General features: G+C 42.7%; 1 protein-coding gene across 1 annotated transcript in view; it reads left to right on the top strand.

The window, feature by feature from the left end:
* col9a2 (procollagen, type IX, alpha 2) overlaps positions 1–13736 on the top strand; it is a 196595-nt gene that overhangs the window by 87120 nt on the left and 95739 nt on the right. Inside the window, exons 10-12 of the mRNA XM_087976944.1 lie at positions 331–378; positions 2542–2598; positions 2785–2838. Coding sequence (XP_087833070.1) covers positions 331–378; positions 2542–2598; positions 2785–2838 — 159 coding nt within the window. The remainder of the gene's footprint in view (positions 1–330; positions 379–2541; positions 2599–2784; positions 2839–13736) is intronic.

Below are 13736 nucleotides of genomic sequence, written 5' to 3'. Positions count from 1 at the left end.
TTCTTTTTCCCAGAGTTGAAATTTCTAATACTTGGGCATGCATTTAAGATTAAAGGGGGAAAGTTCAAAAGAGACATGAGGGGCAAGGTTTTTACACAGCGAGTGTAGAATTGTCAGGGATGGTGTTGGAGGCATATACAATAGGGGCATTTGAGGGACTTTTTGATAACCACATGAATATGCAAGAAATGGAGGGATATAGACCAATGGCAGGCAGAAGGGATTAGTTTCATTTGGCATCATGTTTGGCACAATGTCATGGGCTGAAGGGCTCGTTCTTGTGCTGTACAGTTCTATGTTCTATGATGGTTATCTGCTTTGTTTGTACAGGGGCTTCCTGGTAACCTTCACGGTGCAGAAGGGAGTGCGGACCTCCTGGTAAGGATGACCTATTCAATGGTTCATCGTATTATATTGTAATTCAAAATTTAAAGTGGGCCCACTCTGATCTAATTTAATGTTGTACTGGTGTCAGGATGCAAGTGTTGACAACCTGTGCTCATGAAATTGCTGAGACATTAAGTTCATGAGTTCACAACACAACTTACTGCCTGAAATCAGGGAATGCAAGTCTGAAGGACGCATTTAAAAACAAATACATTTTCACCAATAAATACCATTGAATCGCTTAAAATTCTGAAAGAATAAAACAAGACAAATAGGAACAATTGCTTTGCAATAGCCAGCAAGAAGGAACCATAGGTGGAGGGTAATGTAAGAGATTTGGAACATTGGGCAGCATGAGAAACATCATTATACAGCGAATTAAGAAATTACTTGCTGAGTTAGTGACTGTGACAGAAACTATGTTAATGTTCAGGGTTGTACAAAATGATTAAGAATAAAGAGATGTCGAATATTGATAATCTACTGGACAGATGATTGTGTGCAGCATAAAAAGTAATGAAGGTTGAAGGGTTGTAACCTCCATGGTGAAATAATAATTCAGTGCAGCACTGTGTGCAGCTCATTTCTCTCGTCTCTCGAGACGTCAGGTGATAGGTTTGAATTCTGGGACTGCCCCTTAGAACTGTAACACAAAATAGTACACCATTTTTAGGGATGATTATTCTGACTTTTGCCCTCCAGTAACCATTCCCTTCTCAAACTCGGACTTCGCCTCTCTTTGTTGCCCTGGTTCTCACTTGGGAAGGGTCCCACCAATCTTCTGCAAGTGCACTGGGCTGGGTTGTTTCACATCTTCCCAGTTAAATTTGCAATTCTGTTGTTGACTAAGCACCTTGAGGCTTGCGCTTTCACCTCATTAGGTGAGAGATTGGAGAATTGAGGGGTCCTCTTACAAGTCATGATGATATGTAGGTAATTCATGATTTGAGTCTGGGAACAATTGATATTTAGAAATTCATTCATGGGATGAGGACATTGCTAGCTAGGTCCTGGATTCACAGGCAATGCCTTCAACTTCAGACTTCACAGCCTCTGGCTTTGTGGTGCAGGCTCGAAGGGCAGAATGGCCTACTCCTGCACCTATTATCTATTGTCTTCTGCTCAGTTCCCAGTATCATTACATAGTCTGGGACTTATCATGGTTCTACCAGGCAATCTGGTGTTGGTATGGGAAATCTTGTGTGCTCTGACTGCTCACTGGGGCATCGTACTGACATAGGAGTAATCTGCTGGTTGACACAAAGATGAGTTACAAAACGATCCTCAGAGCTTCTTACTGGAGAACCAATGAGAACCTCAGCACTGGGTGCCTGCAGGTAAAGGCCACTTGTACAGTGATGCATAAGGAGGGAGGACAAGTAGAAAAGAATGTAGTCTTTTTATATTTTGTGATAAATGGCAAAAAGAACCAGGCAGGAGAATTGTTGTAGTCATCTGGAATATACTAGCTGAAAGAATGGTGGAGGCAGGTTCATTAGTGACTGCCAAACAGGAATTGGATATATATGTAAAAATTAAAAATTTTCGAGATCTATGAGAAAACAGGAAGTTCAATGAGATTCATTAGAAAACACTTCTAAAGAATTGGCACAGACCCAAAGAATTGAATGGCCTTCTGCCTTGTTGTGTGATTTGATAATATTTGGTGTTTTGTAATCCCCATGTCAGATCTGCCAGCTTCGTGCTTTGCTCTCTACTGTGCCAGATGATCTCAGCTGGGATGGCTGGGCATTAACAAATATCTCTTAAGGTCTGGGACTCTGATGTAGAAGACACAGTTAGGATCAGAGTGCCTCATTGTGCCTTTGTGATTTGGAGTCTGCCATGATACCTCCAGAATGCTTACTGTCAGGCTCTTTTGAAAAAAATGGGGTCCCTGGAGGACAGTCATCAGCAGTCACTATGCTCAGGCAAGAGGGCATTGAGGATCACTGCAGTCTAGCTGTAGGCCAAGGTCCTGAATGTATGATTCAGTGTGTAAACAGAGAGCCAGAGCAGAGGCTCCTGGGGAATGAGAATGAAGGACAGGCTGAGTGAGAGTGAAACAGGATATAGAGAGCGAAACTGAAGCACAACATCTGAAATATATTTCATTAGTAACTATGTGCCTAAATTATTTCTGTTTTTTTGTAGTGCCCAACCTCTTGCCCTCCAGGACTGAAAGGCCCACAGGGACTTCAGGGTCTCAAGGTGGGTCACTGTTAAATCATGGAGCTAAAACATGTTTACTTTGCATTTTAAAATGTAATTAGTTTAACACAGTCTAGCAAAATAGTGAACTTCTAAATAGCAGTAAAAGTAGGCTGATATGATAAAGGAATGATCATCACAGTCTGCTCAATGCCAGTCTTATTACTGTTTCATTTTCCTTTCTAGGGACACAAAGGCAAACCAGGACTGATGGGAGAACCTGGCAGACAGGGACCCCCAGTGAGTATGTTTCAGACCATTCTTGAATATAGCCACGTGGTTCTGATATGGTACCAGCATTGACACAGTTATTTTAAATTCCTTTCTTTAATGTTTTAACAAATGAATTAAGCTGATGACTTTAACTGAGTTCATTGTTAGGTTATAATGTTGTGGAGGAGATTTTTGACTTCATACCGACAGCGTTGCAACTGAAGGGGATATCTAGGAGAAATGGGAGATGTGTGTGACACTGAGTGAGAGTAAGAAAGAACAAGAGAGGGAGTTTGAGTTTATGTGAGACAGAGAATGGCTAAGAAATTGGGACACCCTCTGGTGAGCACTGTGAATTGTAGCCTTTTCCTTATTCTCTGGAAGTGAGAGCTGGTGACAACAACAACGGAATAGCGGAGAGCATAGTGAGCTGTTGATCCAGCAGTCTTTCTCTTTAACCAAAGGAGAAAGAAAATGAACCTGTGTGAGTAAACCAGGTGAAGGAAGTAGGCTGAATTAGAGTCAGATTCAAAATAGAAAACAAAAGAGAGACAGAGAGAAAGAAAGAAGCATTAGGAAGAGTAAGATAGGAATTGGTAAAAGAGCAAAATACTGCAGATGCTGTAAATCTGAAATAAAAACAAAGCACTGGAGAAAGTCTGCAAGTCTGGTGGTATCTGTGGAGAGAAAAACAGAGTTAATGATTGTGTCTAAACATAAAACATAGAAACTTAGAAAATAGGTGCAGGAGTAGGCTATTCGGCTGTTCAAACTTGCACCAATATGATGATGGGGCTGATCGTGCAATCTCAGCATCCCATTCCCACCTTCTATCCTTACTGCTTGATCCCTTTAGCTGCAAATGCCACGTCCAGTTCCTCTTGAATATATCTAACAAATTGGCTCCAATAGCTTTCTGTGGGAGAGAATTCTCTATGCTTACAACTGTGTGAAGAAATCCTTCCTCATCTCAGTCCTGAATGGCTTACCCCTTATTCTTAGACTGTGACCCCTAGCTCTGGACTTCTCTAACACTGGAAACATGCTACCTGCATTTAGCCTGGACAGTCTCATCAGAATTTTTTATGTTTCTATGAGATTCCCCCTCATTCTTCTATATTCCAGCGAATACAAGCCCAGTCAATACAGTCTTTCTTCATATGGTCGTCCTGCCATCCTGAGAACTTTTGCTCTTGATTAAACTTTAAAATCATAAAACATAGGTAGTAAGTTAGCCTGGAGTAGTGTTTATAGAGCAGTATGACTGGGTCTGTAGATTGTTACTGATGATTATGTCTGCAGGAAGTGTGTTTTGTTGTGAATCCTGTTAGATCACATGGAGCGGCAGTGAGAGGCAATGAAAAATTTACAGGAGTGAAGGGGGGGGGGGGTGATGAATGGCAGTCGCAGGAAGTGAGAAAATCCACAGATACAGTCAGCAGATGGGTTACCTCCAGGAAGTCAGAGAGGAAGTGTAGTTAGTGCAGGAGTCTCCTGTGGCTATCCCCATCTCAACAAGTATGCTGTTTTGAAAAATGTAGAGGGTGAAGGACTCAGGGGAATGTAGCACTGACAGCCAGGTTTCGAGTACCAAGACTGGTAAGGCAGATGAACTCAGGGCATGGTGCGGAACATGGGACTGGGATATCAAAGTGATTACAAAGAAGCAGCTCAGGGATGGACAGGACTGGCAGCTTAATGTTCCAGGTAATAGATGGTATGAGAAGGATAGAAAGGGGAGCAGGAAAGGAGAGGGAGTGGCGATTTTGATTAGGGACAACATTATGGCTGTATATAAGGAGGATATTCCTGGAAGTATGTCCAAGCAAGTTATTTGGGCGGAACTGAGAAATAAGAAAGGGATGACCACCTTGTTAGGATTGTACTATAGACCCTGCAAAAGTCAGCAGGAAATTGAGAAACAAGTTGTAAGGAGATCTCAGTTATCTGTAAGAATAATAGGATGGCTATGGTAGGGGATTTTAAATTTCTAAATATAGACTGGGACTGCTATGTTGTTAAGGGCTTGGATGGAGAGGAATTTGTTAAATGTGTACAAGACAATTTTCTGATTCAGCATGTGGATTCATTAAGTAGAGAAGGTGGAAAACCTGACTTACTCTTGGTGACTGAGGTGTCAGTGGGAGAGCACTTTCGGGCCAGTGACCATAATTCTATGAATTTTAAATAGTCATGAAGAAGGATAGACCGGAACTAAAAGTTGAAGTTATAAATTGCATGAAGGCCAATTTTAATGGAATTAGGCAAGAACTTGCAAAATTTGATTGGAGGCAGATGTTAGCAGTTAAAGGGATGGCTGGAAAATGAGAATCCTTCAAATATAAGATAACGAGAGCCCAGAGACAGTATGTTCCTATTAGGATGAAGGGCAAGGCTGTAGCTGGAAGGAATGCTGGATGATTAGAGAAATTAAGGTTTTGATCAAGAAAAAGAAGGAAGCTATGTCAGGTACAGACAGCAGAGATCAAGTGAATCCCGAGAACAGTATAAATGCAAAAGGAGTATACTTAAAAGGGAAATCAGGAAGGCAAAAAGGGGAAATGCGATAGCTTTTGCAAACAGGGTTAGGGAGAATCCAAAGGAATTCTACAAATGCATTAAGGACAAAAAAGTAACAAGGGAGAGAATAGGGCCATTCAAAGATCAGCAAGGCAACCTGTGTGTGGAAGTACACGAGATGGGGGAAATACTAAACGAGTATTTTACATCACTGTTTACTGGGGAGAGGATATAGAAGATAGAGAACAAGAGGAAACAAATAACGATATCTTGAAAAAATGTCCATATTACATAGGAGGAGGTGCTGGACATCTTAAAATGCATAATGGTGGATAAATCCCTGGGACCTAATCAGGTGTACCCTAAAACTCTGTGGGAAGGAAGGGAAGTGATTGCTGTGCCCCTTGTTGAGATATTTGTATCATCGATAGTCACAGGTAAGGTGCTGAAAGACTGGAGGTTGGCTAAAGTGGTGCCACTATTTAAGAAAGTGGTAAGGGCAAGTCAGGGAACTATGGACCAGTGAGCCTGACATCGTCGTGGGCAAGTTGTTGGAAGGAATCCTGTGGGACAGGATTTACATGTATTTGGAAAGGCAAGGACTGATTAGGGATAGTCAACATGGCTTTATGCCTGGGAAATCATGTCTCACGATTTTGATTGAGTTTTTGAAGAAGTAAGGAAGAGGATTGATGAGGGCAGCATGGTGGACATGATCTAAATGGACTTCAGTAAGGCGTTTGACAAGGTTCCCCATGGTAGACTGGTGAGCAAGGTTAGATTACATGGAACACAGGGAGAACTAGCCATTTGGATACAGAACTGGCTCAAAAGTAGAAGACAGAGGGGCGTGGTGGAGGATTGCTTTTCAGACTGGAGACCTGTGACCAGTGGAGTGCCACAAGGATCGGTGCTGGGTCCAGTCCTTTTTGTCATTTATGTAAATGATTTGGATGTGAACATAGGAGGTATAGTTAGTAAGTTTGCAGATGACACCAAATTTGGAGGTATAGTGGACAGCGAAGAAGGTTGCCTCAGATTACAAGTGGATCTTGATCAGATGGGCCAATGGGCTGAGGAGTGGCAGACGGAGTTTGATTTTAGATAAATGTGAGGTGCTGCATTTTGGAAAGGCAAATCAGGGCAGGACTTATACACTTAATGGTAAGGTCCCAGGGAGTGTTGCTGAACAAAGAGACCTTGGAGTGCAGGTTCAGTTCAGTTGAAAACGGAGTCCCAGGTAGGCAGGATAGTGAAGAAGGCATTTGGTATGCTTGCCTGCATTGGTCTGTGCATTGAGTATAGGGATTGGGCGGTCGTGTTGAGGCTGTATAGGATATTGATTAGGTCACTTTTGGCATACAGTGTGCAGTTCTGGTCTCCCTGCTATAGGAAGGATGTTGTGAAACTTGAAAGGGTTCAGAGAAGGTTTATATGGATGTTGCCAGGTTTGGAGCATTTGAGTTATAAAGAGAGGCTGGAAAGCCTGGAATGTTTTTCCCTGGAATGTCAGAGGCTGAGGGATGACATTATAGAAGTTGTCTATTCACCCTATCCACACCCGTCGTGAGCTTTTAAGTGACTTTTCCCTGGGATGGGGATCCAAAACTAAAGAGCATAGGTTTAAGATGAGAGGAGAAGGATTTAAAAGGGACCTAAGGGGCAACTATTTCACACAGAGGGTGGTGCGTGTATGGAATAAGCTGCTAGAAGAAGTGTTAGAGACTGGTACAATTACAGCATTTTGAAGGCATCTGAATTGGTATATGAATAGGAAGAGTTTAGAGGTATATGAGACAGATGCTGTCAAATGGGACTAGATTAGTTTCGGATATCTGGTCAACATAGACGACTTGGTCTGAAGGGTCTGTTTCAATGCTGTGAAACTCTATGGCCCTATCTATCACTCACTCAGGAGCAACAATGTCCTTCCTCAAACTAGGAAATTAACACTGCACACAATACTCAAGGTGTGGCCTCACCTGTAAAGGCGCTTTAAAGCTGCAGCAAGACATCCAATACTCAAACGATCTCGCTATAAAGGCCCTCACTGCCTTCTGCACCTGCATGCCAACCTTCTCTGACTGTTCCACTGTGACATCCAGGTCTTGTTTTCCCTCACTTGTTCCTAAACTGCCACCATTCAGATAATAATTTGCCTTCCTGTATTGCCACCAAAGTGGATTACTCCCCATTTATCCACATTGTATTGCATTTGCCAAGTATTTGCCCACTCAGCCAGCCTATCCAAGTCACCCTGCAGCCTCTTAGTATCCTCCTCACAGCACACACTGCCACCCAGTTTAGTGTTGTCTGCAAATTTGGAGATATTGCATTCAATTCCTGCATCCAAATCGTTAATATACATTGTGAACAGCTGGGTGTCCCAGTACCGAACCCTGCGGTACCCCATCTATCACTACCTGCCAGTCTGAAAAAGACCTGTTTGTTCCAACTCTCTGCTTCCTGTCTGCCAACCAGTTCTCTAGCCATACCAATACATTACATCCGATAGCATGAGCTTTAATTTTGCTTACTAATCTCTGGTGTGGAACCTTGTCAAAAGCCTTTTGAATGTTCAGAAACACAACACCTACTGATTCACCCTTGTCCACCTCCACCAGTCACATTCTCAAAAACTGCCAGAGATTTGTCAAGCATGATTTCCCTTTAGTGAATCTAGTTTGACTTTTCTTTGGCAGGGATTGGATCTGACCCAAGGAGAAGAATTCAGGGTGGGTCTCAAGGAGGGGACAGGTTAAGGTGATAGATTGAGCCATTCAGAGTGAGGGATAATCATACTAATAATTGACAGCACACTTCTCTATGATACAACAGCTGAAGAGTCTCTTCCCTGTGCTCTAAAGCATAGCATTCCTCTGACATAGTCTTTCTGAACTTAAGCCTTAGTCAACTGGGACAATAATTCTATATTCCTAGTTACCTGCTGTACAGCAGTGCCTGCAGAACACTCTACAACCACAACATTTTTAGCTTCACAGCATGTCCAAAGACACTTAACAGGATGATGATCAAGTACCAAGTCTTAAAGGAGCTGTAACAGCAAATGACTAAATCCTTGATCAGAAGGTGGGTTCTAGGAAGCATCTTAAAGAGAGCATGAGAAGGGGGAAATTTCAGACCGTAGGATCCAGGGAGCTGAAGGCACAGTGCCAGAATTGGAGGAGTGCAGAGATTTTTGTGGATTGTAAAATTGGATGAGATGATAGAGATGGCCAGAGGTGCATCCAAGAAGTTGAAAATAAGTGTGTGCACTCTTAAAGTCAAGATATTGAGGATGAGAAACCAATGTCGATCAGGGAGAGCAGAGATGATATGTGAACTGGTTTGAGTTTGGGTTCGGGAAGCAGAGTTTTGGATGATCTTGTGTTTATGAAGGGTGAAAGATGAAGTTGACCAAGAACAGACTGGAATAGTTCAGTCTGGAGGTAGGAAAGGCATGGATGATGACAGCTGTAACAGCAGATGTGATGAAATAGGACAGAAACAGTTAATGCTATGGAATGGATTAGGCAGAATTTAAGGTGGTGATCAGGTCATATTTGTGAACAGAATGATTTAGCCACAAACAGTAAAGGATGGAATTAGTCAGTTGACAAAGGTATTTGTGACAGGTCTGAAGACAATAGCTTTAATTTTCCCAATATTTGATTGGGGGAGATTTCTGCCTATCCAGAACTTGATGTCAGACAAGTGAATGGAGAGATGGAGACCTAGTAGTGAGATCAAGCTGACAGCGTAGATAATATCATTGAGGGACAGCATGTAGATGATAAGTAAGGGGTGGCAAGTGATAGATCTTGAGGAAATCCAGAAGTAACGGTGTTAGAGTAGGAAGCAAAGTGATTCAAAGAGGTCCCCTGGATGGGTTGAAATAGATGAGGGTAGCTATGCCTAATTGGGCAACAGGAAAAATGCAGTTTGCGGAAGTTTGATTCATCAGGCCAAAAGCTATGGATAGAACAAGAAGGATGAGGATAAATAGTTTACCACAGCATGCAACACAGATGGTAACCTTTCTGATTTTGTTGAGATACCTGATTGGGAAAGTTTAAACATGGAGCATCTCCAGTGTCCTCTTCCGCAACTGTTGAGCAGTCCTAATGGCAGTCATACCTTTTGAGATAATCTGAAGGGCTTCTCACGTCTGGGAAGATTGTTATCGAAGAGAGAAAAGACTTTGTACAGAGACACTTAGTAAGGTCTAACAGAAAGCAGGCATCATCAGGTGGCTCACAGTGTGGTGACAAAACAGCTGAAAACAAACCTTCCAGTCCAGTCAGCAAAACTACATCCAAGGTCTAACAAAGGCACCAAGGTGGATGGAGTGCAAATCCTATCGCAATCAAGATGTAGCTAAAAGAAATAAAACAAAAGGTTTTCCAACCACTAATGCAGGGCCCTTGTGGCACAATGCTCTTGTCCTCACATCTGAGCCAGGAGGTCTGGGTTCAAACCCCATCTGCTCCAGGGGTGTGAAATAACATCCCTCAACAGGTTTTTCTGATTAGATTAGATTTCCTACAGTGTGGGGAATCCCTTCCCTACAGTGTGCCCTTCAGCCCAAAAAGTCCACACTGACCCTCCGAAGAGTAACCCATCCAGACCCATTCCCTCACATTTATCCCTGACTAATGCACCGACCATTTGGGCAATTTGGCATGGCCAATTCACCTAACCTGCATATCGTTTGGAATGTGGGAGGAAACCAGAGCACCCAGAGGAGACCCACGCAGACATGGGGAGAATGTGCAAGTCGCTCAAGGCTGGAATCGAACCCGGGTTCCTGGCGCTGTGAGACTGTGCTAACCACTGAGCCACCGTGCGGCCCAGGTTGATTAGAAAATATGTTTCCAACCACTATTCAGTATAGTGTAGTGTGATTTATTTGCCCTTTGTTTTCCAGAAATCTTGAGAAAGTTTAAAAAAGGCATTTCTGTTCACACATACATACAGAATTGTAAGTACAGAATGGTTTGGGAGAAGCCTGTCACTTAGAATCTAAGCTTTACAAAGCTCTCCACCTCAATATCCTCTTATTAAAGATGAATTAATAGAGATTATCCGTGATTAATGAACAGCTACAGTACAATTGTATCAAGTGACTACCAAGCCTGATAGAAAGTGAACAAGCTGGTCCTTCTTGGTCGAAACTTTCTGAATGATCCAGCTTTTAGAATTTTCATTGATCTTGTCTCCTCAAGATATTGATCAGTTCTGCCCATTGTAAGGTCCAGTCCCTCCAATTACAAATGCATAACCTTATGTTTATTTAGTAAAGGTTAAGGTGCGGAATGGCCCCAGTTTTTGGGGGAGAGTGAGCTCCAGAAATGTAAGCACCTAGTTTCTGTATGCATTAGATCCTAACGTCAAGAAATGATGGAGTCAAAATTTGTAGCTGTGTCACATAATAACACGCATACTATTGCTTATAACATTTCTGTACGTAATATTCAATAGCATACCATGAATATAGCTCACATCTGCTAATGGGCATATCAGCTTATATAATGAAATGCCACATTATTGAGTGCAACATTGTATGTGTTATATAAGGCACACTATATTACACAAGATACCAATATTATCAAACATAATTGGCTGACTGTAACAGTGTTAATGTTGCAGAATGATAGAATGTGTCAAAGGTTGTAACACTGGGTTATATACGAATAGTTCATCGAGGAATAACTATATCATATAACTGCGTGCGTTATTGGGTATGCCACTATATGTTAGATAGTGATGATATATCTCACTAGGTGTAGCACCTGTATACATTGTCTTACAGGGTATAGCACTGAACAAAAAATGTTTATAAATTTATATAAAAACACAGCATATATTATGGGGCAAAACGCTCCACCTACACTTCATGTTGCTGCAGAAAGGCAGCCAACATCATCAAAGACCCCTGCCACCCCAATTATACGCTGTTTTAAACTCTTCCATCAGGCAGAAGATACAAAAGCTTAATAAACACACATACCAATAGATTCAAGAACAACTTCTTCCCTGCTGTTGTTAGAATGCTGAATGGATTTCTCAAATTTCAAATCTAATGTTGATCTTGCTTTCGTGCAGCTCCTGTGCAGCCGTAACTTTGTCCTCACTCTGTCTGAACACCCTATGATCTGTCTGTACTGCACACAAAACAAAACTTTTCACTGTATTTAGGTACATGTGACAATAAATTAAATCAAAGTGTTTGTGGCTAACACCTGTGGATCACCACTTGTGTGTATATATAGCATCATCACTTCACAACATAGCATTTCTATGCATCCTTGTTAATCCTTTTATACATCCGTTCCCCACCAGAGTGGTCTCAGGCTTTCCTGTAGAAGGTGTGACACATGCCTGTTTACTTCCTCCCTTCTTGCTATCCAAGGCCCCACTACACCTTCCAGGTGAAGCAGCACTTTACCTGCACTTCACTCAATCCAGTCTGCTGTATTCACTGTTCACAGTGAGGTCTCTACATTGGGGAGATGAAATGCAGGCTGGGTAACAGCTTTGCAGAACACCTACATTCAGTGCACAGAAAAGACCTTGAGCTTCCTGTTGCCTGCCACTTTGCCACACCACCACATTTCCTGGCTGGCATCTCTGTATCAGGCTTGCAGCAGTGCTCCAGCAAAGCCGGAAGAATAGCACATCATTTTCCGCTTGGGAACCCTGCAGCCTTCTGGACTCCAGTTCAATAGGTTAGGGCCTGAGCAACTTCTCCCATATCCTTATTCCAAGCCCCACACACCAGGCCTTGCCATCACTTCTGCTGTTAATGTAACCAAACGTTGGTCAGCTACTAATGGTATCTATTAGTTGCGTTTTTCCAGCAATTTCCAGTTTTCGAATATCTGCAGTGCTTTGGGGTTTTTTTGTGCAGTATTTTTGTGGCTGGTGTTGTCAGTTGCTGCAGCCAGGAACTAATCTTGAATATTCACAGTAATCTCACTTGCATTAATGCAGAATTTAGACTAAAAGAATTGGCACAAACTAGGAATATTGCATTAAAGCTTTGATTTTATTATAAAACAGATTGAGTTAGACAAAGTAAATGTTAAACCCTAAACCACCAGTAGGTTTGAATGACACATGCTCAGCCTTCTCGTTAACACACTTATTTAGATATTAGTCAGGGTAGTAATTCACCTGTGTCAGATTTCTGAAACTCTCAGTCATTGAATATAGACAGATGTGTATGCATGACAATCTGTTGCCTGGAATGATGCAATTCCTCATGCAATCAAGATTCAGTTAATGTCACGGGTGTCTCTTGCATCTGCATGTTACACTGCATCCTTATAGATGGGATTGGGATGCTGTTCTTGCATTGGTGTCACACACTCTGATATATCATACTATTTCTCACTGTGCATTAGGGTGGCGCAGTGGCTCAGCAGTTAGCATTGCTGCCTCACAATGCAGGAAGCTTGGTTTGATTCCAGCCTTGGGTGGACTGTGTGGAGTTTGCATGTGCTCCTTGTGTCTGTATGGGTTTCAGCTGGTTTCCTCTCACAGTGCAAAGACATGCAGGTTAGGTAGATTTGACATGCTAACTTGCTCTAACATGCCCAGGTATATGCAGATTTATGAGTGTAGCTTGTGGGGCTAGGACTGAGTCTGGGTGGGTGCTCTTTGAAGGTTTGGTGCAGACTCAATGGGCTGAATGGCATCTCTCCACACTGCAGGGATGCTTTGATTATTGGGTAAATCTCTCTATATATTGGCTCTGATATTCCAATGGTCAGATAGTCATTGGAGGAGTGCAGAATGAGATGGCTTGTTTGGAACCTTTGGGCTCACTGATGCATGCCAGTCAGAGAGAATTTCCTGGGAAATTGAAAATTCTGATGAACAATTCTCCTCTCAACCCCCAGAGAACATTAGAGCAATCAGAATTAGAATAATAATTTAAGTTTAATAGCTACACCCTAAAAGATAGCTACTCCAACTCTGAAGGAATTATAACACCAGCAATCCAACCCTCAGCACTGCCCTGAACTGACCTGCTAGGTCCTGACCATACCCAGGACTGCAACACCCCTCCCCCCCCCCCCCCCCCCCCCCCCCCCGCCCATACCTTGGACCTGATATCCCTGACCATCCCCATGCCTAACTTGACCCATCCTTACCAAGCCCCCATCCTGCCCCCACACCCACAAGATTCAATATCTACATCTCCGGCAACAATGCCCTCCCAGCACCCACAGCCCAATTCCTGAGTCCACTGACCCTATCTGCCCGCTGACCTGATCCATGCTGGACCCGACATCCCTGTTCCCAACCTGATCCCAAACTCTGTATCATCGCTTGACTCCCAAATTACCCACAATTTCAACATGACAGCACAGCTCAGTCTACCCAAGCAAACCTCCACT

The sequence above is a fragment of the Chiloscyllium plagiosum genome, unplaced genomic scaffold (genome assembly GCF_037043375.1).
Source record: "Chiloscyllium plagiosum isolate Xiang-an unplaced genomic scaffold, Cpla_swu_hap1 HiC_scaffold_30, whole genome shotgun sequence".
Classification (NCBI taxonomy): Eukaryota; Metazoa; Chordata; class Chondrichthyes; order Orectolobiformes; family Hemiscylliidae; genus Chiloscyllium; species Chiloscyllium plagiosum.
Note: the sequence above shows the minus strand (reverse complement) of the source record. Positions and strands in the feature narration are given on the sequence as shown.